Source organism: Thamnophis sirtalis, unplaced genomic scaffold, assembly GCF_051295495.1.
Source record: "Thamnophis sirtalis isolate CommonGarterSnake01/CBP01778 unplaced genomic scaffold, rThaSir2_p1.2 scaffold_6, whole genome shotgun sequence".
Lineage (NCBI taxonomy): Eukaryota > Metazoa > Chordata > Lepidosauria > Squamata > Natricidae > Thamnophis > Thamnophis sirtalis.
Genome location: NW_028261386.1, coordinates 58,984,846 through 59,011,208, shown reverse-complemented (window position 1 = coordinate 59,011,208; position 26,363 = coordinate 58,984,846). Strand labels below are relative to the sequence as shown.

At 40.1% G+C, this 26,363-nt stretch overlaps 1 protein-coding gene across 1 annotated transcript in view; it reads left to right on the top strand.

Moving 5' to 3' along the window:
- Positions 1–26,363, top strand: part of CAPN11 (calpain 11) — a 50,008-nt gene that overhangs the window by 4,983 nt on the left and 18,662 nt on the right. The window contains exons 2-6 of the mRNA XM_087717940.1: positions 12,241–12,531; positions 14,431–14,500; positions 21,625–21,743; positions 21,934–22,067; positions 22,619–22,787. Of these exons, the coding sequence (XP_087574066.1) occupies positions 12,286–12,531; positions 14,431–14,500; positions 21,625–21,743; positions 21,934–22,067; positions 22,619–22,787 (738 nt within the window). The 5' untranslated portion in view covers positions 12,241–12,285. The remainder of the gene's footprint in view (positions 1–12,240; positions 12,532–14,430; positions 14,501–21,624; positions 21,744–21,933; positions 22,068–22,618; positions 22,788–26,363) is intronic.

Here is a 26,363-nt window from a genome sequence, read left to right as displayed (position 1 = left end):
TTATTCTGCATTTAATTTGCAGTCCATGGATGCTAGACTCGAAAAATAGTGGGAATCTGGGACACCTTATACTGGCCAAATCCGCATCTTCCCTGTATCAATCTAACTGGCATTTCTCACTATATTATTCTGTTAGACAAGAAGTATCCAGTCTTAGATTTTGCTTAAGGAGATCTCTGTTAGATGCTGACCTTAAAAAAAATGCTGATATTTTGACAATCAGATCTTGAATTTTAAAGATTTGAAGAGAGGGAGTTTGGTGGGACTCACATATAATAGCAATAGCAATAGCAGTTAGACTTATATACTGCTTCATAGGGCTTTCAGCCCTCTCTAAGCGGTTTACAGAGTCAGCATATCGCCCCCACAGTCTGGGTCCTCATTTCACCCACCTCGGAAGGATGGAAGGCTGAGTCAACCTTGAATAAATGGTGCAGTAGTGCCATTGAATTGAAAATTCACCCATTAATGCCACAACTTCTTACTCACTTTGGAGCTGGCTCAGAAAGCTTCAGGTATTAACCATCATAGGGATGTATAGGAATGACTATTCCAGAATGACCATTCTGTGCCTCCCTGATTTATTTGCACATAGATTAAGCTAACCTGGGGAAAGAAAATGATATTCTTATTTATCAACAATTACATGATGATGCAGAAAGTTTGCAATTCTGTCAGAGATAAAGCCATTTGGAAAAAATACAAATCTTTATGAAAACCAAAATTTCAAGGGCAAAAATCCATTCTAATACTCACTATTAAAATAGGCAAAACAGTTAATACCTCTTTCATCTCTTCTTGTTAGGAGACATTGAGTTGGGTTCCTTGTAATTGCATGGACAAACAACTTGCCAGCACTCTTATCCTTAGTAACATCTCTTAGTTCTTCAAAGGACATTCTACTAATCTCTGTCATCTCACAATCCTGTTTATCATAATCCTTTATTCTAGTCCATAGGCTCTGGGCCCAATGTGGGTATGTCTGCTTGCTGTTTATCACCTCAAGGGAGCAATCACTCATATTTGATCTAGGAATGAATGTTGGGTTATAAGAGTCCTGATGCCCTTGACATCTCTAAATATGTGGTTTGAAGATGGCCATCCCAATTCCCCCGCTGTTTCTCAGGTTATTTGTTGTCATAAAAAATTCTCTCTATTTTTCATCATCTTTTCTAAGTTTGTCATTACCTTCCTAAGCTTAATATTTATACTTCTCTGGCATCTTCTCCATCTGTACCTGTTCTTGAGCCAAAGAAAACAGAATTAACCAAGCTTATCAAGGTAATGACAAACTTAGAAAAGAATTTCTATGAGAACCATCTTCATTTGCATCTCTACAGTCAACAGACATAAGCATATTTCCTAATGCTTATGGTCTATGGTTTCCCAGTAACTAGAGGATTGCCTTCTGTTCACACCTAACCAACAGGCTAGTCACGCAATAGTTAACCTATACAAGTAATGAATGACAAAACCAAAGGTATACTTAACAGTAAAGTATATCTTTACTTCACTTTCAACTTTACTCACAAAGGTGATATTAACAGGTAGTCCTGGACTTGCAACAGTTCATCTACTGCAGTGTTTCTCAACCTTGGCAACTTGAAGATGTCTGGACTTCAACTCCCAGAATTCCCCAGCCAGCGAATGCATTCACTGTTGAAGTCCAGACATCTTCAAGTTGCCAAGGTTGAGAAACACTGATCTAGTGACTGTTCAAAGCTACAACAGCACTGACTTATGGCCATTTTCACACTTATAACTGTTGCAGCATCCGCATGGTCACGTGATCAAAATTCAGATGCTTGGTGTTGAAATTGCGCCATGATTTCCAGCTGACAAAACACTGCTACTCTATCTTAGAAGGTTTTAGCAGAATTAAGCATCACAATAACATTTCACCTTTCTCTGGTTAAAAATCTACTTCAAAGGAACATCTATGTGCTTTGCTTCTTCTTCTTATTACTCTCTATAAACAAGCTGTGAGTCCTTGAAGTGCCAAGCCAGGATAATCAGTGAAAAAAGTATTTTGTTTCCAATACACAAACCTCTAGCTTCCGAGTAGCAGCATGTCCTGGGGCCACGTGATCACCTTTTGTGACTTTCTAACAAGCAAAATCAGGGGGGAAGCTAGATTCACTTAAACAACAATGTTACTAACTTAACATCTCTGGAGATTTGCTTAACAACCTGGGGCAAGAAATATTGTAAAATGGGACAAAATTCACTTAACAAATGTCTCACTTAGCAACAGAATTGGGGTCAATTTTGGTCACAAACCGAGGGCTGCCATACTAGGAACCTTTTGTTCTTATCAATTTTGCTTTCAGAGCTACTGGAGCCACCTAATTGACCAGTGATACAACTGCTACGAAAGCTACTAGCCATGTTAGCATATTATCTTATAAGGAATTACACAACATATTATATTGGTATAATTATGTAAAGAGTTATTGCTTTGCCACTGGAGTTACAAACATCTGAATTGTGAGATCCAGAATAAGCTTGTGCTCATATCAGCTATCTCTGATTGATACGTTATCAAATGCTTATAATTACCACCAGCAATATAACTGGGAGTGTCCCCTTTTCAGCATTCTGCCATTATAAAGCCAGGAAAAGAGTATTATGCGTCAAAGTCAATATTCAGTAATTAAATTGGAAAAGAGATAGAAAAGAAATTGTGTAGAGTGGCCAAGTTACAGGGGACTAACTTTCCCTAATTGTAGTTTGGATTATAGGAAGGAAGAGGTTTGTTTCTTAAAGGAGCACTGAGTTTTGAAAAAATTGTACATTTTTAAAGAAAAGCTTAGTCAAAGCTAATCATTGTGTCTTAACCACAATTATTATGTTTTTTCTAATAGATTTTTTTTGTTTATACAGTTATCCTCTTCAGTAAAAAGTTTGAATAGGAATAATTACAATATTTGTATTTCTCTCTAAGATTACGTGAGGGTGGGTGTATGTGTACACACTACCACCAGGTGTTTTTTTAGTTTTGTTTGTTATGATTGTTTTCCTTTCTAATTCTGCTTTTTTGTTTTGAGGTGTTTAATTTAAAAATCTGTACTGGAATTGTCATGGGGTTAATTAGTTTAATGGTATTTTCTTCACTGAACTTAGACTTTTTCGCTCTCGTGATATGTTCACTTCTAACCCTCTTAACTTCAGCGTTCAAGGTTCAGATTGTCAGCTTGAAGGATACCGATATGTGGTACAGGTTTCTGCAAATTTTCTCCTACGATATTGGTTATGGAAGAGGCAACCTTCGTCTGCCTCGTCTGAGGAGATCTGTCCAGTATGATTGAACCATTGGCATAGCTTCCATGTTTTTTGGAGCACATAAGTCCCACAACTATGTCATTGTATTTCTTCACAACATGCCTATTAAAATTAATAAATTTATGACACCTGACTCCCAGCAACTCTGAGTGGTTTACAAATTATTTAAAACATGAGAAACAGGACAATGAAAACAACAAAGGCATTGTTTTTCTTCTGCATCGGTATTAGATTGATAGTTATACTTTTGTTTATTGGTCTTGAGGGGCTTGAGTGCTGGTGAACCTTTTTCGCCTCAGGTGCCAAAAGCATGTGCACTATTGCCCACACTCATGTGCCTACCCCATAATTTAATGACCCATGCCATGCCCCCTGCATATGCACGCATGACACCCCCCCCCCGCTGCCATGCACATGCACGCATGGCTTTCTAGAAGCCTGGGGAGGGCAAAAACAGCCTCCCCCGCCCCCCTGGAGAGACTCAGGAGGCCGGAAATGGCCCATTTTCTGACTTCCGATGGACCCAGAAGGTCCATTTTTTTGCCCTCCCCAGGCTCCAGAGGCTTTCTACGAGCTTGGGGAGGGCATAAAATGGCCCAACATGCAAACCAGAAGGTCAGGAATGGACTTCCAGTTTGCGCGTTGGGCTTTTTTTCTCCCTCCAGAGGCTTTAGGAGGCTTCCCTGAAGCCTCTGCAGGGCGAAAAACAGCCCAACATGCAAACCAGAAGTCCATTCCCGAACTTCCGGTTTGTGCATTGGGTGGTTCAGGAAAACATCCGGAGAGTGAAAAACGTCCAAAAATCAAGGCCGAAAATCAGCTGGCCAGCGTGCGATGCATGCTGGAGCTGACAGGGCAATGGCTTGCATGCCATAGGTTTGCCGTCATAGGGCTAGAAGATCAGGGGTGGGCTTTTCATTTTGATCATGGAAATATTGGGGCTGCAAACTGTTATTCTCTCATCTTTTCAATTATGTGTATTAAATTGGGGAGAGGCTTGTTAATCTGGATGACCAGCCCACAAATACAGGCACTTCTTCTTTACTGACCACTCATTCAGTGACCAAATTCACAATTGCATTGAAAATTCAGACTTACAAATTGTCCTCAAAGTTGTGGCCATCAAAATTTCCACAGTCCTGCAAATCATGATTTAGGTGCTTGGCAGCGGGGATGCTTTTACAATGATTGCTATATTCTGCGGTCAAGCAATTGCTATTTGTGACCTTCACAGTCAAGTCAGTGGGAAAGCTGGCAGAAAGTTGCCAGTCGTGGTACTATGCTGTCACATTTAAGGAACCCTGGTGATTCGCTTAACAATTGCAGAGGAACTTACATCAGTCATGTGATGTTTCAATTAATGACTGCATCACTTAGCAACAATGTTCCTAGTTCCAAGTGCGATAAGTGAAGATTACCTGTAACTAAGAAAGAAGTGGCTGTAGAAGCCAGATTTCAGTCTCCCTTGCAGTTCAAATAATAAGTGCACAACCAACAGAGACCCAGCCAGGCTAATTCCTCTTCCACGTACTACAGACTGGATGGGATCTCTTCTTCCTTTTTCCCAGGCAAACCACTCATGCCAGAATTCCTTGGTCAGCCTGCTCTCATCATGGATGCTCATGAAATAGATGCTCCATTGTGAGGACATGTTTTTAGCAAACAATGGGGAAATCTTTCTGCTATGATAATAAGCCTCTATGGGTCAGCCCTTATTTAGTGATAATGCCTGAAGAGAGAAAAAAACGGATGGTGTTTGAACAGAAACACCTAAAAAGCAACTGTGCAGTGTGAGCAATAAGTTAGATTGGATGATACTCTGTGGCCTGGACAGCAGAGAATTCCTTCCCAGTAAAGCTGGAAGTGTTGAGTAGCCTGCCTGCTCACTTCCTGTCCTCACAGAAATGTCCTTATAAAAAAAAAAATCCACTCCCTTGTGGAACGTATCTTGGCAGAAGTATAGCATCAACATACAGCTGTTTTTCCCCCCTCCTGTCAATTAGAATGATCAGAGCTGCATTCTGCAATTTGTCAAACTCCAGCTCTTCAACATTTAATCCAGAAGCTGCATGTTGTTTGCACAAATCTAAACAACTACATTACTGGATGATAGCCAAGAAAGATAAGTTCAACTTCTCCCACCTTGTAATGAATAAGTCAGGAAAAAGTTAGAAAAAAATCAGGTGGATATGTGCAAAAGCATACTACTCATCATAACCTCTTTCTTTATGCAGTGGCTGCCTCGGGGCTGTACAAAGCAGGCAATCCTTACACTGCAATTAAAGGAGACAAACTAGTGTCATCTAGTGGATCTTCACCATACTCTCATTTTGTAGCTAAAGCAAGGTCTTTCTTTTTTTGAAAGAAATACAAGTGTGATTAATACAGTTCATATCAGAATTATTCTACTTTGTGTTCTGTTTGCAGTCAACTTATATATAGAACAATGAAACTATATAAAGCAGGAAGTACTTGCCTGAGTGCTGATGAATGGGGATTCCACTTTACCCCACCCTACTAGTGAGTCATAGATAGAAGAAAGACTGAGTAAGTTGGAAATGGTTTCTGGAACATTGAGCAAAACCAAACAAGATGAAATCCAACAGATTCAACCTCTCTTCTCCAAACTAAACATAATATTGGGTATTCTTCCCCATCCTACCAGTTCTAGCAGGGTTGGCATGTTCTAGGTCTCGTCTGTGAAATAATGTCTTGTAGAAGGACCTAGACCCCTGGTGGCAAACCTATGGCCCATGGGCCAGAGATGGCATGCAGAGCCCTCTCTGTGGGCATGCACGCTATTGCTTCAGCCCAGCTACGTCGTGTTTCTTGCCGTTTGTAGGGAAACAAAAGTTTGAGGGACTAAAAACAATGTGTGAAACAGCATTCCGCCTTCGTTGTGGTACATTTGCTGTTGCTGCCCCCATGGCCTGCCCCCTACTCTCACAGCGCCTCTTGTGCAGCACAGTAAAATTTAGCACGGAGCCACGTTGCGACCCTGTATCATCTCGGCTCAGCAAAAAAGAGCAAGTGACGACCGGTTAGTTGCTTTTCCTGCAGAACTGCCTGTGTTGGGATGCTCCGCCTCCCCGCCGGCTAAGTGGGCTTCGGTGCCCTGCTCCTAGGCTTGTGGGTCGCCAGACGTCAGATTCCCACCACCCAGAACCAGTTCAGGGGTTCTTTCCCCTCTCCAGAGGGGAGGGTGGGAAGAGAGAGGGCGGGAAAGAGAGAAATGATATTACAAAAGTTTTTCTTTTTTATTGTTCCTAAACATAATTCAAAAGCAGAAAAAAAATGAAGGGGCATAAAAGTTACATTTCTCACATTTTTCTTAGAACAATTAGCTGAACTCTGCCTTGTTTATCATTATTTTAGGTAGTAAAACTTCATTATTCAAGTTAAATTTCCGTGTTGGCACTTTGAGATAAATAAGTGGGTTTTGGGTTGCAATTTGGGAACTCGGTCTCTAAAAGGTCCACCATCATCGATAGACCTTCACCTTCCCCATCTAAGATCCAAATGGTCCTGAGCTTGCTGGTTATTTGGAAGGCCTTTTCATTGAATGCTGAATTCAAGATATTAGTAGAAACTGATGTATGGGTTCTTTGTTGGAAGATAGGTTTCATGTGTGTTATTTTAATTTTACATGTCACCCTATAAAGCTTTAATTTGTTTTTATTTTATGCACATGTTGTGTATTCAGAATGATTTTGGAAGCCATACAGATTCTATAGATAATATATAAATAAACATGAAGTTGTCTTCCATAATCTTAAGATCTGCCTTGTAGAAGATAAAGGCAAAATTATTTGGAGTTTTTCAGAAGACTGGTCAAGAAATCACAAGGAAGTAGTTTTCATTTGGATGTCGGAAGAAAAATCCTAATGATCAGAGATGTTCCACAAAAGCATAGACCAGGGGTCAAACTCATGGCCCGCGGGGCGGATCTGGCCTGTAGGGTGCTTAGATCTGGCCCACAGGGCCAGCCTGGGAATACCAGCCCACAGTGCCTCTGCTAGCAAAAACGGGGCATGACCATACCCCTTTTTCAGCATGGACAGTCTCCTGCAGCACACACCCCGCACACTGCCATCCCATGCCCTGTTTTGGCCGGCAGGATGCTGCAGGTGGTCATTCAGGTTGAAAACAGGGTACAGAGCCCCCCACGCCTCATTTTGGCCAGCATGATATTGCAGGAGGCCATCCAGGCCAAAAATGGGATGTGTGGCAGCTGTGTGCCCCATGCCCCGTTTTGGCCAGCAGAATGTTTCAGGAGGTGTCCATCCCATCTGCCATCTGTCCTGTTTCTCCCCCCCCCCCCCGCAACTGGCCAGCCCACGGAATACAACTACAATGCTGATCCGGCCCTCAAAGAAATCCAGTTTGACACCCCAGGCATAGACTGTGTCAGGGGATGAGGGACTTCCTTTTGCTGGAGGTACTTAAACAGAGGCTGAATGGGTTTCTGTAGAAAGAGAAATAGGTTTCACCAGTAATAATTCTTACATTATTTGTTTCCAGGAAATGAGTTTTTTTCTGAGATTGAGAAACAATGCTCTTAAATAAGAGCTGTAGAGATTGTGGTTGGCTCTTGGTTTGCAATGGAAAAAGTCTTAAAATCTCCAAGAGCAGATTTCATTGTTAAAAGATCCTTTGCTTACATTTGTTTTTGAGGAAGCTAAACCCGGTCTCTGTGTATAGATGTAAATAGTTGCAATTCCACTATGGTTTATGGTTTTAGAGGTTAAGTCTGGGTTTCTTCATCTAAAGTAATTTGTACATCCCAGCTGTCTTTCCAGATACTGCTAATTCTCAGGACCTGTCAACTTGCCAATATATTCAGGATTAATGAATGATAGGCATTGCAATCCATATCTGGAAGGTAACATGTTACCCATCCTGCTCTAGGGTGCAGTCGCTTCAATTTCTACAAGAAAACCCCATCACGTATGGTGATGTTGATAATTTATTAAACATGTAGGCCACCTGACTTTTTTTTTAAAGAATTTTTATTAAACACACAATAAAACATTGGACACAGTGTAACTGTCCTGGCTTTGTCTTTGCCATACATACTAAAATATAAGAGATATATCATAAAAACCTTGCTTATTTACATTTGGTCTATTCAGTATTTACAAATATAAACACATCTTACTCCTATCTATATTGCTTTCAAGATTATCTTATCCACTATCAGTCTGCTATAATTACATACATAATTCTAATTTTCCATTCTATAAATACTAATCATTTCTTATTTTAGGTCCCTCTTTTCTGTTCCAACCATCAATAAAATTTATTCCTGGTCTTGTAGTATTCTGTTTCACCTTTATTCTTCAATTCCTACATCAATCTATCCATTTCAGTGCAAGTCAGAATTTTCCTAATCACTTCCTCTTCTAGTGGAATTTCCATTTTTCCAGTTTTGGGCAAAGGCCATTCTTGCTGCTGTTATAATATGTATTATTAAGTAGATTACGCCTTCGCTATATTTCTCATTTATAATTTCCAGAATGAATAATTCTGGTTTAAATTCTATTTCCTCTCCAGTTAACTCTATCAGCCATATTTGAATTTTCTGCCAATATTACTTTGCTTTTTTACATGACTACCACATACCGTAGTAGTGCCTGATTTGCGATTGCATTCCAACATTTTCGGCCACCTGACTTTTAATGACTTTGGATGACTCACAATAAATATTGTAATAAAGAAATTACAATAAAATCAATAAAACAAAAAAAGATAAAATATGGCAAATTCAATGAAGTGAGGAGTCTCATTCTCCCTTCCAAATATATATTTCTTCTAACACTGAAATTAACTCCCTAAAGCAGCTGTTCTCAACCTGTGGGTCGCAACCCCTTTGGGGGGGGGGTCGAACGGGTCGTTTCACAGGGGTCGCCTAAGACCATCGGAAAACACATGGTCTTTCTAGGGCCTAGAGGATTAAGCAGACCTCATGAGGAAGAGGCGCGGACTGAACACACAAATGCGGTTGGCAACGTGGAAGGAGCCGCATGGCTTTTAGGAACCAGGCGCTGTTCCTGCGGGTTTAATCTTTTTCTAAATCCCACTGTCTCTTCCCCGAAGCATTGAGGACAAATTAGCCACAGGAGCTAAATAGAGAATAGAAAGCCCAGCACCTTAAGCTGGGAGAAAAGAACAGGGAGCGAGAGAGAGGGAGGGAGGGAGGGAGGGAGGGAGGAGAGACTAGACTCACCGCGATCTCTCCGGCGGCTGCTAGGTGTAATAAGCGAGTTAGAAACTCCCGCCTTATTTCAAGTTCTCTTTGCTCGTGAAGTTTTTTCAGTGGCGCTCTCTCTCTCTCTCTCTCCCCCTCCCTCCCTCCCTCCCTCCCTCCCTCCCTCCCTCACACACACACACACACACACACACACACACACACCAACCAACCAACCAACCGGGGTCCCTTGTTAATCCCCCCCCCCCGGTTTGCCCTTTCGAAAACGCGGGCTGGCCAATACCTGCGAAACTTATTAGGAAATGTATGTCGGAGTTTTGAGCCCAGGCGGGAAGCCGGGTTTTGAGCGAGGGCATGTAAAGGTGGCCCGGGGTGGGGGCAAGCAGCCGCCGCCTCCGGAGCGGACCGCTTGTTGTTTTGACAACAAACGCTGGTGACCTGCCGCCAGCCAGAGGGGAAGAGTCAGCCTCCTTGAGGCAGGAACTGATGGGCTGGCTGTGCCGAGAGGGGAGGGCGACCGGTGTGATAGCCTGGGGGACGGGGGAAGAGGAGGAAGAAAACAGCCACGGTCGCTGCGATAAACAACCCTCTGGAGTTATATAGCTGTCAGGGGGGTCGCTTTAGACATTGGAGATTCCAGAGTCCATGGGGACACGGGTTCCTTGGGCTAATCAGTTTATGTCCCAAAGATGCTTTTTCTGAAGGCAACTGGATTTTGTTTTTCCTTTGAAGACCTTTGGCTTCTCATCCAAGAAGCTTCTTCAGCTCTGACAGGACAGTGAGGAATGGAAGGATATATATTCCTTGGAGACTGAAATCCTTCCATTCCCCACTCTCCTGTCAGAGCTGAAGAATCTTCTTGGATGAGAAGTTATGAAGTAGCAATGAAAATTTTAGGGTTGGGGGTCACCACAACATCAGGAACTGTGTTAAAGGGTCGCAGCATTGGGAAGGTTGAGAACCACTGCCCTAAAGTCTACTTGCTTATTTCAAAATATTATTTTAAAGTTTCAGATTTTTTTAGTAAAGTGCAACATAGTTGTTCATACTCTGCCAAATTGTTCATATCCTTTGTTAGAAATTATTTAATTCTGCCAGAGGTTCTTACCAGAGGCATGGCTTCTCTTCTTTCTCTAACTTTAAGCTGCACAGAAATAGAGCAATGTTCTTTTTAATATTTATACAATATAAATTTGGCCAGGATGTCTCTAAACTGAGCTTATGGAGTATTACAACAAATGTGATTTGTGCAACAGTGTTTTGTTTTTTAAAAAAAGTTATAATTGCCTAGATTCACACAACATACTTGGCCAAACCTAGTGCTGTACTCACAATACAATTTAGCCTGATATCTGTAAATTCCATAGTGTAAATGGTAATTACCTGTTGTACTACTATAGGACAACAGTCCAAAAGAGAGCAGTTTGCTTACTTGTAAAATCCAGATTTAAATCCTTAGAGTGAAATAAGAAGCCAAAGGCAATAAAGACATGCCTTTGCAATAAAGATATACAGGGGAGTAATTATAGTGTAAACCAATTTTCTATCCTTGTGAATCATCCTAACTTCTACCCTACCTATCCACTACATTAGACATTGCATTATAGTTATAACACATTAAAATCTATGTATTCTATGTTCTGCTAAAAGTTTGGTAGGAAACCAGATTTTAGAGGCACCAGTTGACTATTTCAAATTTATTATCCTTGAATATCATGTTTCATGTTTTTGGTTGCCACTTTTATTGAACTAGAACAGTTTGCAGGGAACCTTCTGATAGAATCTTCTCATTCAATATTGCTGCTACAAAGAATAGATGCTAAATTGCTAACAAGAATATCTTGCAGGTCATAGAAAGCACAGGTAGCATGGTGATTCAGCAATTAAGATGCTGGGTTTGTTGGCTGGAAAGCTGGCAGCCCAGGTTCGAGACCCAAGCTCCATGCAACAGGGTGAGCTCCCATCCTTACCCCAGCTCCCGACCTAGCAGTTTGAAAGCATACAAATGCAAGTAGATAAATAGATGCCACTTCGGTGTGAAACAGGCCGGTCAAACTGGCAGCCCGTGGGCCAGATGTGTCATGTGCTCACCCAGGTTCCGCAAAGGCAAAAAATGTTGCAATGTGTCACAATACGTCACGTGACATGATCAAGACCTGTGGTGTGAAGGTAACAGAATTCTGTGACATCATGCTGTCCATATGACTCTGGAATTGTCTTCAGACAACACTGGCTCAATGGCCTTGAAATGGAAATGAGCACCCTGCCCCCTGTATTCTGCAACAATTAACAGAGTAAAATCCACAGGGACTCCATAAAAAGAAACATAAAGTCAGATCTAATATACATATAGTAATTTTATGGAAATATGAGGCTAATCAGAATTGGATGTGTAATTTTGAAGAAACATTTTCCAAGTTCTAGCCTCTATCGTGGCTTAATCTCAAGCAACAGCACTCGTCCACTGTAATTACCCCTAGTTTGATGTCATTCTTAGATAAAAAGAGAATGGTGATGACCTTGCAGTGACTGTTAGTTACAAATTAGAATTTGAAATACGTTCACGATAACTGGTCCCTAAATTTAAAGCAGTATACCACCTTTCTAGATTTCTTAGGTGAAGCTAGGTTAATATTTCTCAGTTTTCTTCTTGTGTTGGCCAGAAATCTCCAGAAATACCCTTTCCCATAACCGCAGATTTGATTTTTTGATCTAAGGTCTAACTCTCATGTCCTTATTTTGGGTTCTAGGAGAACTGCTGAGGCACCAGTTGTCCCTGTCAAGCAGGGTGTATCATGATTTCTTTTGGAGGAATTGCTGCCAAGCTGGAAAGAGACCGTCTGCGAGCTGAGGGTGTGGGTGATCACGAGAATTCTGTGAAGTACCTTGGTCAAGATTATGATACCCTGAAGCAAGAATGTTTGGAGAGTGGAACATTATTTGAAGACCCCGTATTTCCTGCTGTTCCCGCAGTCCTTGGCTTCAAGGAACTGGGCCCTAATTCTAGCAAGACCCGTGGGGTGCACTGGAAGCGCCCATCAGTGAGTATCTGTGTGCTGAAGAAAGCTTTAGTAATGTGAGGAGTTGATATCGTGGTCTGCATTCAAATATAGTAGATTTCATTGTGGCTTACTGAACAAACTAATATATTTGCCAAAACCTTATTTTAACAGATCCATTTTAGTAGACTTCAGATGCAATAGGCAAAATTTTTGTCTGGACAGCATCTCAAACTAACTGACAAATTAATTACATCTCAAGTAATTTGGACTAAGCATTAAAGATAGATAGCAGTAAATGATATATGTTTGGATTTAAAGGACACTTAGGAGTTAAAATTTAACAAGAATATCTTAAATAAACCATTAAATCAAGGCTTTACTTTAGTTATTTTTATGGTCTCTATCTGTGTTCTTATTAGTAGTATTTCCTGTTCCTAATTTCAAAACATCTGTGCAGTTTATGAAGTATGGAAAAGAGCCAACTCCAAGACTGATTACAACATTATTCAATAACTGGATTAATGTATTGTATTAAGTCTTGACTCAAACAACTATGCAATGTTAAGTATTCCACAGATGGCCTGGTTAGTATACTGTATTGTATTAAGCCATAAAACTTTGTTGCTACATATTTGTAGATTATCCCAGGTCTATAATTTAACAGATGTTATTTTGTAAACTTCATACATAGCATGACTAAACTATGAGATGCAAGCTCATTACTTCAAATCTCAGTTGTGTTATAACTTTCTTTCCCCTTTCCCTTTCCATCTGTCATGCAGATTATTTAAGCATTACTAAAGCAATATAATTGAGCAGATACAAAAACAATTGTTAAACATGGAACAAGGTGAAGTTTTTTTTAAAAAATAGCTTATTCTCTTAGAGAATTACAAGATATGAAATTAATCTTATAATATAGCTGAAGGTAAATATGTAGGGCAAAGATTCATTGATACAACTCATAACACATGGATTAGCATTCATTTTTATTTAGATATGCATAGGAAATTGCATGTTGCACAGCAATCAAATACTGTAAATATTTAAACATGAAATTGCATCATTTTCAATATAAAGGGAATACTGTTGGGCTTATTATCACGGACATTAGTTTTCTCAGTCCTCTACTTTTTGGTTTACAAATACAGGATGGAGAAATAGTCTTGAATAAACACAACCATTTATGCTCCTAATATAGGAAAATGTTACAAGGCTATGCGTGGCAAAGTCATGATTAGTGATGCAGGATATAGTGATTGCAAAAATAAAGTTATATCAAAGAGTCTTAAAAATATAAGCCTCTCCAGATAACCTGACTGATACATATGAATTGGGAAGGAAACTGGGAAAGAAAGAACCTGCCTGAAAACATGGTCATGTTTGAAGTGATCTTCTTAGAGAAACATTAGCACAACTCCTAATAGTGTCTTTATACTGTAGATGTCTACCAACTATGGGACCATAGAATCATCAATTGGTGATTCTGTATAAATTGAATCATCAATGTATACATAATCACCATTCCCTGTAAAGCAGAGAGTGTTTACAGAGCTTTGGAATAAGCTCACAAAGTCTCACAATGCCATGTAAGGAAGGTGGTTACAGGATCTTAGTGGGTGTGAGTTCTACTGGTTATAAGAGACAATAGACCTGTTTGATTAAATAAAGCATTACGCTGAGTCTCATAATAGAAGAAAAGGAGAACATGAATTTGTAAATGTACAAAAGAATTAGTGGGTCTTAGAAGGTCGGACTTATTGTTGGCTAGCAAAAACAATACAGGAAGAATGGATAGCGAGTAACTTTAGCCTTGTTCAGAAATCCATTTACCTAATTTTTCTTTAGCCACATTGCATGCATATTGTATTTCATATTTCCCCATGAGTTTGTATGGGAACAATGAGGAAACCTCCTTCATAATATATCTTTTGACAGGAAATTGTAGATGACCCTCAGTTTATTGTTGGAGGCGCAACAAGAACAGATATCTGCCAGGGGGCTTTGGGTGAGTATTGTATAGTTAATTACATAACAAGTAGTAAACTGATAGTTACAGAAGCATTAGTCAGAGATGCTGCGGTGATTTAATAGTTTCATTAATTATCTTCACATTAAAACCTTGTGTAGTCATTGAGTTTTTGAGAGGTTTTTTTTTTTTTTTTAGTAAACTTAAACCAGTAAATTGAACATTGCTATTTTCATTGCTGCTAAATTTTTGGTGGATTTAGTCGCATATAAGTGGCAGCAATCTGGTAGGACTTTTTGGTTATTCATAGACAGAATGTGATGTCCATCTTTCCATCACAGAATAATTAAGATGTTTTTGCATTTTTTCAGCTCAGTAATGCAGAGCCTTTTCTCTTGTGTACTGAATCTACATTAATATGGAGAAGGAGAAAGGGAGCAATTATTTGAGAAAATTGGGAGCAAATATGATGTCCCCCACTTACATAGAATATAAACATGGAGAAGAATGTGTGTTTTGATCACATTGATTCCAGTCATTACTGTAGGAAGGAGAGGGTCTTTTCATGCCTCCTCAGAAAGCAAGGGTCCTTCACAATGCTCTTTCTGTTTTCAACATAATTTCTGTAAAGAAATTGTAAAGATAACAGAAATCTGCTATTGATATAAAATGAGTTACTCACAGAATATTTATTCAGATGAAAGTAATAGTTTTTGCATGTATGTTGTAGCTATAGGAGAACCATTCAAAACTCTCAAGCATCTTGAAACCATTGATGTGGACAATAAAGGCCTTTATTATATTAGCAAGTAAAGTGGTACATTTTTAGTGCATTGCATTTTCTATGCTTTGCACTATTAAAAACCCAAAAGATGCCAAGGAAGCTTTTAAACAATTTGCATCAAGTTATATTACGAAGTTTGTATGAGCTTTAAGGCTTAGTCTTTCAAATAACCAATTTCACCTTATAAATTAGGACTGGAATTATGGGGTTGGGGGAAGTATTGACATAGTTGTGTAGGCTGCAGAGCAAACCAAGCGGAAGAATTAAAAAGCTTAATCCTGCTCTGACTTCTGAATCTGTATCAAATATACTGTATTTAAAAATGCAGCAGCTCTTAGAGCTGCAAAATTCAAAATTAAGCGGATTAGTTTTATTAAGCTGGAGATTTCAGAATACTCATTTCTGTAGTGAGAGTGCCATTAAGAGTCTCTGCATTATGTGTATTATTCTTCAAGGCAGATCAGTATCTCTTGGCTGCTTTAACTCTAGATTCATTAGATCTGAAAGTTCTGTATCTGTGAAAAAAGGAATTCGATATTGTAAATATTTTTTCCAAAACAAATGTTCAGTTTAGGTCAGCATTAAATTATCAACAAAGATTGGAAGTGCATCACAGTAAAAATACCATCTGGCAGAACATTTTTTGTGTGCATTCGTCAATATTTCTTGACACTCCAGTCATGTTACGAATCACAATGGATGAAAGGGAATCAGTATAGTCATTTTATTGATAAATTGAAGAGGATGGGAAGGAGTTGTGACATATGATTTCCAAAAATGTCTTTCTGAAGTATCTCATAAATCCAAAGTGTCCTTTCCTGGAGCATAGCAAGATAGAACCCCCATGCAAATGAAAACAAACTGTGTGTCAATCATAGATTTTTAAATATATTTTGTCCTTTCTCATCAACTGAACTGTCCCCATTCTCTGCTCCAGTTCTTGCATTTGTTACAAAAATATCTAAGATTAGTTTCAGGCAGAAGGACAAATTTATTACAAATATTGCAGATTATCGTTGCAGACTCCTGTAAATCCATCTTCATTTTTTCTTATAATACCACCTATGGAAATGCTTTTTCCTTCCCATCTCTCAGGCTTATAGATTAGCCAAGTAAAAACTGTTTATTTAGAGTAACTCCTCTTAAACTCTTTAAGGCAAACTAGGTTTCCCTATTCATTCACTTGGTGAGCTCTCTCCCTTGAACAGGCTGCCTTATAAGGTGCTGTATGATAGAAAATGTTAATTTCCCCCCTCTTCCTAAACAAGACAGCTTAAAGGCAATACTTTGCTATGAAAAGAATAGCTGACTATAGAAGGAATATCAGTTCTGTTTCAGACATTATAGTAAACAGTGTTTATAATGATATATATGAACTTGGAATTCGCAAGCTCCCATTCCTCTTCGCTACTTGTAAATAATTTGGGTTCCTGGTATGTCTGAAAGTAGAAAGAACAATTAGAGAAATGATCTAGAATTATAAACCACAGCATGGTGTTATCTTTTCCTAAGAAATAGTTAAGAACGATCTGTTTTTCCACATTCAAGTATAGAGTAACTACATCTAGTTGAAGGGGTTAGAAAAAATTCTCAGTCTCTTTTTTATGATAACTTAAGCTGCAGCTAAAACGGAGAGCTCACAAAACTGATGCTGAAGGATCTAAATCCAGTCAGTTCTTGTTGGATCCAAGGAATCTGCCTTCCCTTCTTGAGTGTGGCATGCCCTAAATGATTCTGGATAATAGAGAAAGAATCACTTTAGAGTAGAAGTAAGGAAATGTAATACTTGGAATGTTTCTCCATCTTGGTTCCCAAGATGGATTTTGATCTTTTTGATACAGAAACTAGCCAATAAAAATTAACCAATGAATGACATATTTGATGCACTAGAAGTCTATTTCTGTCATTTATCTATGTTTTTAATGCATATTTTTGATATTGTTGTGCCTCACCCAGACTCCCATCAATTTGGAGACAGAACAAGTTACTAATATCAGATAGTAGATAAATAAATAATAAAATAAATAATATTCTATGGAAATAATTTCAAGGAGAGAAAAATCAAAATGGAAGGAGATTGTGCATGATTGAATATATATCTATATGTGTGACAAGAACCAATATATTATAATGGAGGACAGATTAAAAGATGGAAATTTGGGAATTAGCGAACACTTAACATATTTTTCCAGGCCTGCCTCAAAGAGCTGTTGCCTACACCCATCCTTTTTACTGTATGGGGTTAACAAGTGCATGACTCTCAGGGTAGCCATTACCCCACTGTTCTTCGAGAATAGGCTGATTACTGTCCTGCCACCTGATTGGAAGGGCCTTTACCTCAACAGATGTTTTTTTCAAGAATGCCAAGGAAGTAAGTCAACAAGGTGAGCCATGGCATTGGAGTTATCGTGGTGACCATGGCACAATGCAGGGTTATGTGTACCTTCTTCTCAATCTGTGATAGCATCCACTTTTCTCTGCTAGATAAGACAAGGCCTTTGTTCCTTTGATAGCTGGGAAAGGAAATGTGTTCTCCCCATTACTGCAACTCTGAAAAAAAGCTGCAGGGACTGAACCTTCTGAAGAACTTTTCAGAGTATAGATCCATATACAATATGGGAAATTTTAAAAAATGAGGAGTTCCCAGGTGGTTCTCCCTCTCACTCACACACCCTTCATGTGGTTTTTCCTCTTGGCATCGCTAGATACTTTACTTTGTAGTTGCAGTAATATTTAAAGTATAAATTGCAATGGGGGAAAGAATGAGCTGATTAGCAATGTGCTGTGTTGGGAAATATTTATACCTTGCTTGAGCGTTTATATGGTGTGGTGATTAAGAGTGTTGCAGCAGCTCACTGGAGAAGTCAAACTTCAAATCCTGACTTGGCCATGACATTGATTCATTGCCATTCAGATTGCCACTCTCTCACAGGATTATTGTGAGGTTAAAAGGGGGGAGAAAAATACACATCAGCTGTAATCCCTTTTAATTGTATGTTTATCTCATCTTATTTGCTTTTCCTGGAGAATAACTATGTAGTCACTAAGAGTCAATATTGACTTGATGACACTTAATTATTTAGCTCAGTGTGGTTTTTCTTATTGTTCTTCCAACATGGAAAGTTTTGGTCCTGTTTACTTGATAGATGGGGATCTGCAGGATCCCAAAATAGATACAGTCGGGTTGTCTGAAATCTCTTATATACACTTTGAACTTATGGCATTCTTTCCTTCAGTCTTTCTCATACTAACCGCCTTTCCTAAATCATTTATGCCATCAAACAACAGATGAGTTCTACATCACTAAATTATGAAAAAGAAGAAGTAATTAAAACAACAGAGGTATAAAGCAATTTATAAATGTGACTATTGTGGATGGAGAAATTGATCCTGTAAGATAACTTTTGCATTAGTGAACAATGAAAACAACTGCTACTCAGCGCAACCTATCAACCTGACAATTGTGAATGGAGATACAGCTCCTCTAAGTTCTTAATGGACTAGAATCCCTGGCTAAGTAGCAGCTTCTGGTAGCTTTTATATTTCCATTTGCTGATCAGTAGCTGTAGTGTTTCATCTCCTCAGCATGCTGTTTTATGAGAGAAATAGAGAAAGGAAGAACCGTATTTTTCAGAGTATAAGACACACCTTTTTCCCACAAAAAAGAGGCTGAAAATATGGGTGCATATTATACACTGAATACAGCATTTTTTGCCTCCCGAAACCCTGCCCCCCTTCACCAAAATGGCCATGCATAGCTTTTAGGAGGCTTTCAGAGAGCTCCTGGGGGCTGGGGAGGGCAGAAATGAGCAAAAAACAGGCCAATGTTTGTTCAATTTTGCTCCCCCCCCAGCCCCTAAGAGCACTCTATAAGCCTCCTAAAGGCTATTCATGCCATTTAAAAAAAAACATGTCTGTTCCCGTTTTCACGAAAAACGGGCCGTTTTGGGGAGGTCTGCAGAGTGCAAAAAAAAATTCTTAAAATTTGCCTCTTCAAAACCTTGTACATCTTATACTCCAGTGCATCTTATGCTCCGAAAAATAAAGTATGTCCTTCAAGCAACCAGTAACATCCAAGTCTTATCTGCAGCCTGGAAGGAACCAGCACATACTCCTCTTTCCATTTCTCTCAGATATCGTAAAAAAGGCTCTTCTACCTTAATGGCAATTTACTCGTGATTTATTGATAAAGGTCCTTGCGCAGCCATTTTTTCAGACCGCAGGATATGTCTGCAAAATCCTCACTAAGCGAGTGTGCTTCTTTCAGGCCAGATAAAAATTAATTGAACTGAAATTGTGGTTTTAAAATGTTCATTAAGCATCACCATGCACAAACCCATTTAAAAGAAAAGAACTCTAGTTTTAGAATGTTCTGCATGTTTAAATATCAGCCAAGTGAAATATTGCCTTAGCACTATTTTCCTGCATTAATGTGTTACAGGCTGGACTGAAAAGTTGAAAAAACAAAACAGGAAGACAGCGATAGCAAAGCACTTATATACTATTAACAAGAAATCTAGATAGGACGCATTCATAAAGTTGCCAAAACAGAAACAGAAAATTCTTCAAATTACAGTACATAAACTAGGATGCTACAATAACAGAGAGCAGACAAGGAAAACTGATTATGTGCCATCAAGTCAGTATTGACTTTTAGTGACTGCATTGCTAGATTTTCTCCATAATATTCTGTCACTAATCTTTCAGGACTTTTATCAATGCCCCAACTGCATTGTAACTGTACTTCCATATTTCTGCTCTTCCTTTCCTTTCCCAGCATTAGAGTCTTCTCCAGTTAGTTCTTCACATAATGCGCGTGAAGTAAAGTGATTTGAACCTGGCCATTTGCACCGCAAGCCGGTTGTTCAATGGTCCATTTGTTTGTTTTCTTGACTGTCCAGGGTATTTTCAGGAGTCTTCTCCAACACCAAATTTCAAAAGCGTCAATACTCTTCCTGTCCTACTTTTCAAAGTCCCTGTTTCATTTTCACTTCATAAAATGTCATAGGGCTTGTCATGGCTTGCATTATTGTAGGTATAGAAATATCACTGTATCTGAATATATTTTCCAAGTCTTTTATGGTTTGCACTGCCAAGTTCTAGTCTGTTGGTTTCTTGTTCCCTTACTGTTGATGGTTGATCTTGTGAAATGTATAATCATGGTTCATAGCTAAATATTTTTACATAAAAACTAACACAAACTAATAAAAAAGTTGAAAAAAGAAGAAAGTGCAGAAGTATTAAGAAAAAAATAAAAGAAGCTTCCAATTTTCTTGTAGCAATTATAAGTACAATTTAAAAAAATATTTCACTCTATGATTACGGAAGAAAGCTCACTCTTTTCTGTTATCCAGATTTTTTTTCTAATCATCAAAACCACAAATCATAAGTCCTTTTTTCCCTTTTATGCAAAAAGTCTATTAGGCAGAAGACAAAATTCTTTTATTTCAATAATACATAGCATTGCTGTACATTAGTGGTAAGTTATCCATTTGCACCAAACATACTGTATACTAAGAAATACAGTATATCTTGATTTATCTTATCTGGCCTCATCCTTACTGCCTCTTATGTCAGTTAATTTGCTTAGATCTATTTTAATATCATTCCCTTTGGGGCAATAGATCAAGCACTATAAGAGTTGAAGAGCATCACCTCTTACTATCTTATCTTATAAGAGTTGAAGAGCATCACCTCTTACTATCTTATCTTATTCAAGCAGTGGCTCCTTCTCTTCCTTTGTTTTTATCACTAACTCAGCAACAAAAATTCTTTTTACTGCTTTTATCTTTTTTGTAAGTCTTTCCAGTCTGTTGTTTCTACAGATTTTCCTAAAATTGATTAAAGTTTTCAGAATGGATCTACTCATTTTTAATGATCTATAGATATCATAAGCGAGAAAAATATTATATTCTAAGGAGTATCTGTAATTGCAATGATGAAGATAAAAGATAACGGTTCCCCTCGCACATATATGCTAGTCTTTCCTGAGCAGTACTAGTCTTTCCTAAGGAGCAGTACTCATCTCTGTTTCAAAGCCAAAGAGCCAGTGATGTCCAAAGATGTCTCCGTGGTCATGTGGCTGGCATGACTAAACACTGTTACCTTCCCACCAAAGGGTTTTCCCTATTTTTCTACTTGCATTTTTATGGACTTTTGAACTGCTAGGTTGGCAGAAGGTGGGACAAGTAATGGGAGCTCATTCTGTTATGCAGCACTAGGGATTAGAACTGCCAAACTGCCGACCTTTCTGATCAACAAGCTCAGTGTCTTAACCACTGAGCCATTGAAGATACTGACTTTTAAACTCTAGAGAAGTGAAATAGTGATCAGACATTGCAGACAGATTTGAAGTAACTTGTGTTTCCTTTCTCTTAAGGTGACTGTTGGTTATTGGCTGCCATCGGTTCCCTGACTCTCAATGAGGAACTCTTACATAGGGTTGTACCCCATGGACAGAGCTTCCAGGAGGACTATTGCGGTATTTTCCACTTCCAGGTAAGGCATGCATTTTTCTACAGGAAGTGATTCACAGAGAGACTTTGCTCACCGACGTGTGTTACAGAACAAAAGAAATGCAATTCACAAAAAGCACCATGTTTTACTCCAACTTAACTTTTTTTATTTTGAACAAACCAAGCCTGACTATAAATTCATTATTCCTTTCTTCTATTTTTTTATTCCTCAGATATGGCAATTTGGCGAATGGGTAGATGTGGTAATAGATGACAGATTACCAACCAAGGATGGAGAACTCGTGTTTGTGCACTCAGCCGAGTGTCAAGAGTTTTGGAGTGCTCTGCTGGAAAAAGCTTATGCCAAGTAAGTGTTGCTGTTGTTTAGGTCATTAAGTACCTAAAGTAGGAGGTGGGGACATGCTTTCTCAAGCAAACTCTGGTTTGGATTTGTTTCTCTGCTATTATAGCTCCCACCTTCTGTATATGTCAGGGGTGTCAAACTCAATTTCATTGAGGGCCACATCAGGGTTGTGTTTAACCTTGGGGGGGGCGGAATGGGCATGGCATGGACAACTCGACATCATTCGTGTCAGGGGCGCCTGTGGTGGCCCAAGCACTTTGCCACAAAAACAGGCTTCCGAGCTCCGTTTTCAGCTGCAATAGCCTCCTGCAACCCTCTGCCAGCGAAAACGGAGCTTGGGAGGGACGCAGGCCCTCTTGAGTTCTGTTTTCACTGCAGAGGCACCCTGGGCCAATCCTTTGCTGTTTCCAGGGTGGCCCGACAGACCAGATCTAAGCACCCCGCTGGCCAGATCTGCCTCCCGGGCCTTCAGTTTGACAACCCCTGAAATAGGTGGAGACCGCTGACAAGGTTTGTAGGCATCCTTCTAATTCTGAGTTTTGTTTGCTACATAGGTTGAATGGCTCTTATGAAGCCCTGTCCGGGGGTAGCACCACTGAAGGCTTCGAAGATTTCACAGGTGGTGTGGCAGAGATGTATGACCTCAAGAAACCACCTCGCAATTTATCCAAAATCATTTGCAAAGCCCTTGAGAGAGGATCTCTGCTTGGCTGTTCCATTGATGTAAGAAATGGTTCCTGAGAAGGTTCATGAAACGCTTTAGTTTGGGAATTTTAAAACTCTTTCTTTATCTGGTTCTTATTTTTAGACACCCATTTAGAGGCCAAAGTAAGCAGAATATTGGATTTCATAAGTGTAGGTTTATCAGAGCTGAACAATCGAATGAGCCTATGTTATGGGATAGAACAAATGTTAGATTAAAGAGCTCCTTCTCCGTAAAACTGGTTGGGGCTGTCATAGAAGAGTTTTCTGAAATTCATTGTTCATTCCAAGCTTTTAGCTTTTATTTTTTTAGGTAAGAAAAGAATATGACTTTCAAACACGAAAAACAAGACAATACAGAAATATAATATACAGGAAGTTAGACCATAATTGATTAATCATATTCTGGGATGCTTGCCAAGCTTGTATCCTGGGTTTACTCTCATTTGATTTATTTGCACATCGCAAAGTTTGGGGTCTATTTAAAATATGAAGTTGGTAAAAAAATAAAGTCAGAATTTACACACAAATACACATACAGTAAGTCTAAGCAAAAGAGATATTGTCCACAGTATTGTTATCTGTATATCTGACTTGATTTTTTTTCTTTTTTCTTATTCAACTTTGTTGTGAAAGAAAAAAAGTACAGGATAGGCCGAGGAAACATTTCCAAATATGTTATGGAACATTTAGTTATTTTGCTATTAATTTCATCTGTATTCCTCTGAATGCACCAGCAGACTTGCAAGTGAATACTCACTTCTGTGTATGCACGTACATTCATGTCTGCCTTTGAGTCAATGTGGATTCATTTTAACTGCCCAGACAAGTCCCTGCAGTTTTTGTGGCAAAGTTTTTCAGAATTAGTTTGCCATTGACTGCTTCCTATGGGTGAGAAGAATTGGATTGGATTGGATTTATTACATTTATATGCTGCCCTTTTCCCCGATGGGGACTCAGGGCGGCTCACAATTCAGTCAGGGAAGGGGGTACAGACAGGGGGATAAAAAGACAAACATAACAATACAAAATTTAAAAACACACAACAACCATACCATTCGAGAAGGGGGGCAAAAGCTCTTTAGCCCCAGGCCTGTCAGAATAGCCAGGTTTTAAGGGCTTTGCGGAAGGCCTGGAGGGTGGTGAGGGTTCGAATCTCCATGGGGAGCTCGTTCCAGAGGGTCGGAGCAGCCACAGAGAAGGCTCTCCTCCGGGTAGTCGCCAGTCGGCATTGGCTGGCGGATGGAATTTGGAGGAGGCCTAATCTGTGGGATCTGATCGGTCTATTGGAGGTAATTGGCAGCAGGCGGTCTCTCAAGTACCCAGGTCCAATACCATGAAGGGCTTTATAAGTGACGACTAGCGCCGTGAAGCGTATCCGAAGACCAATAGGCAGCCAGTGCAGCTCGCGGAGGATAGGTGTTACGTGGGTGAACCGAGGTGCACCCACAATCGCTCGCGCGGCTGCATTCTGGACAAGCTGAAGTCTCTGAATGCTCTTCAAGGGCTGCCCCATGTAGAGCACATTGCAGTAGTCCAGTCTAGAGGTCACAAGGGCACGAGTGACTGTTGTGAGGGCCTCCCGGTTCAGGTAGGGATGTAACTGGTGCACCAGGCGAACCTGGGCAAATGCCCCCCTGGTCACAGCCGACAAGTGGTGTTCGAAAGTCAGCTGTGGGTCCAGGAGGACTCCCAAATTGCAAACCCTGTCTGAGGGGCATACTGTTTGACCCCCCAGCCTGAGAGATGGAAAACTTGGCCAATTAGTAGGAGGGAAACACACCAGCCACTCGGTCTTATCCAGATTGAGTACAAGCTTGTTAACCCCCATCCAGGCCCTAACAGCCTCGAGGCACTGGCACATCACGTCAACCGCTTCACTGAGTTGGCACGGGGCGGACAGATACAACTGTGTATCGTCTGCATACTGGTGGTATTTTATCCCGTGCCGTCGAATGATCTCACCCAGCGGCTTTATGTAGATATTAAACAGGAGGGGGGACAGGACCGAACCCTGTGGCACCCCATAATTCAGGGGCCTAGGGGTCGATCTCTGCCCTCCAACCAACACCGACTGCGACCTGTCCGAGAGGTAAGAGGAGAACCACCGTAAAACAGTGCCTCCCACCCCCACCTCCCGCAGTCGTCGCAGAAGGATACCATGGTCGATGGTATCGAAGGCCGCTGAGAGGTCAAGGAGCACTAGGAAAGAGGCATGACCTCCATCCCTGGCTCTCCAGAGATCATCAGTCAGTGCGACCAAAGCGGTTTCCATGCTGTAGCCAGGCCTAAATCCCGACTGGAAGGGATCTAGATAATCGGTTTCCTCCAAGGACCGCCGGAGCTGAAAGGCCACCACTTTCTCAACAACCTTCCCCACGAAGGGGAGGTTGGAGACTGGACGATAGTTGTTTAAAACGGCTGGATCCAAAGATGCCTTCTTCAGAAGGGGTCTCACCACCGCTGCCTTTAAAGCGGGGGGAAAGAACCCCTCCCGAAGGGAGGCGGTAACAACCGCCTGGATCCAGCCCCGTGTCACCTCCCTGCTGTTAGCAACCAGCCAGGAGGGGCACGGGTCCAGCACACATGTGGAGGCACTTACGGCTCCCATGGCCTTGTCCACGTCCTCAGGGGTAACAGCTTGAAAATCAATCCAGAATGTCTGACTCAAGATCATCCAGCTGGCTTTGTGCTTACATCAGAACTAGAACTCACAGTCTCCCGGTTTCTAGCCTAGTGCCTTAACTACTACACCAGACTGATTCTCTGAATACACACTGTCATTTCAATATAATAAAATATTTTAAAAGATTTTAAACTGTGGGTGGCTACTAGTATATTTAATAGCTCGTATAACCCACTGTAAAAGATGATGTATTGATATTCTCTGAAGGTTATGGAGTATAACTGGGGGAAAGAATATAATGTTCTAGCCATGATATAATATAAAGTTAAAAGAACTTGAACCACTTGCTAGAGCAAATCCAGAGGGCTAAACTCAGTATCAGTAATGAAGCAAAAGTCTGTTTCGCTATTCTTAATATTGTTTCCCAAAACTCAAATTCTGAATTAAACATTAACCAATCTACATAAACACTATTGCCTCCAGTTAGACCAGTGGTTCTCAACCTGTGGGTCGGGACTCCTTTGGTGGTCAAATGACCCTTTCACAGGGGTCGCCTAAGACCATTGGAAAACACATATTTTTGAAAAAATACGGAAAACATAAAATAATTTTATGGTTGGGAGTCACCACAACATGAGGAACTGTATTAAAGGGTCACGGCATTAGGAAGGTTGAGACCCACTGAGTTAGACAGACAGATGGTTAAATGGCAAAGGAGATGGAATTGCATGGTCTATTTCAAGACCTGGCTCTAGGAATTAGGATAAATTGGTTGGGCTAAAGTAATGTTGGGAATTCACCTGGATTACAGTACAAAGTTGGAAGAAGTTTCTGCAACAACCCAACATTGAATACACATGAATTATGAATGATGGCAGCGGAACAAAGTTGACAAACTGAGAAACCAATGCTGCTGCGCAGGCCAGGATGACTTTAATAGTGACAGCTACAATATTGCAATCTGGATAGGT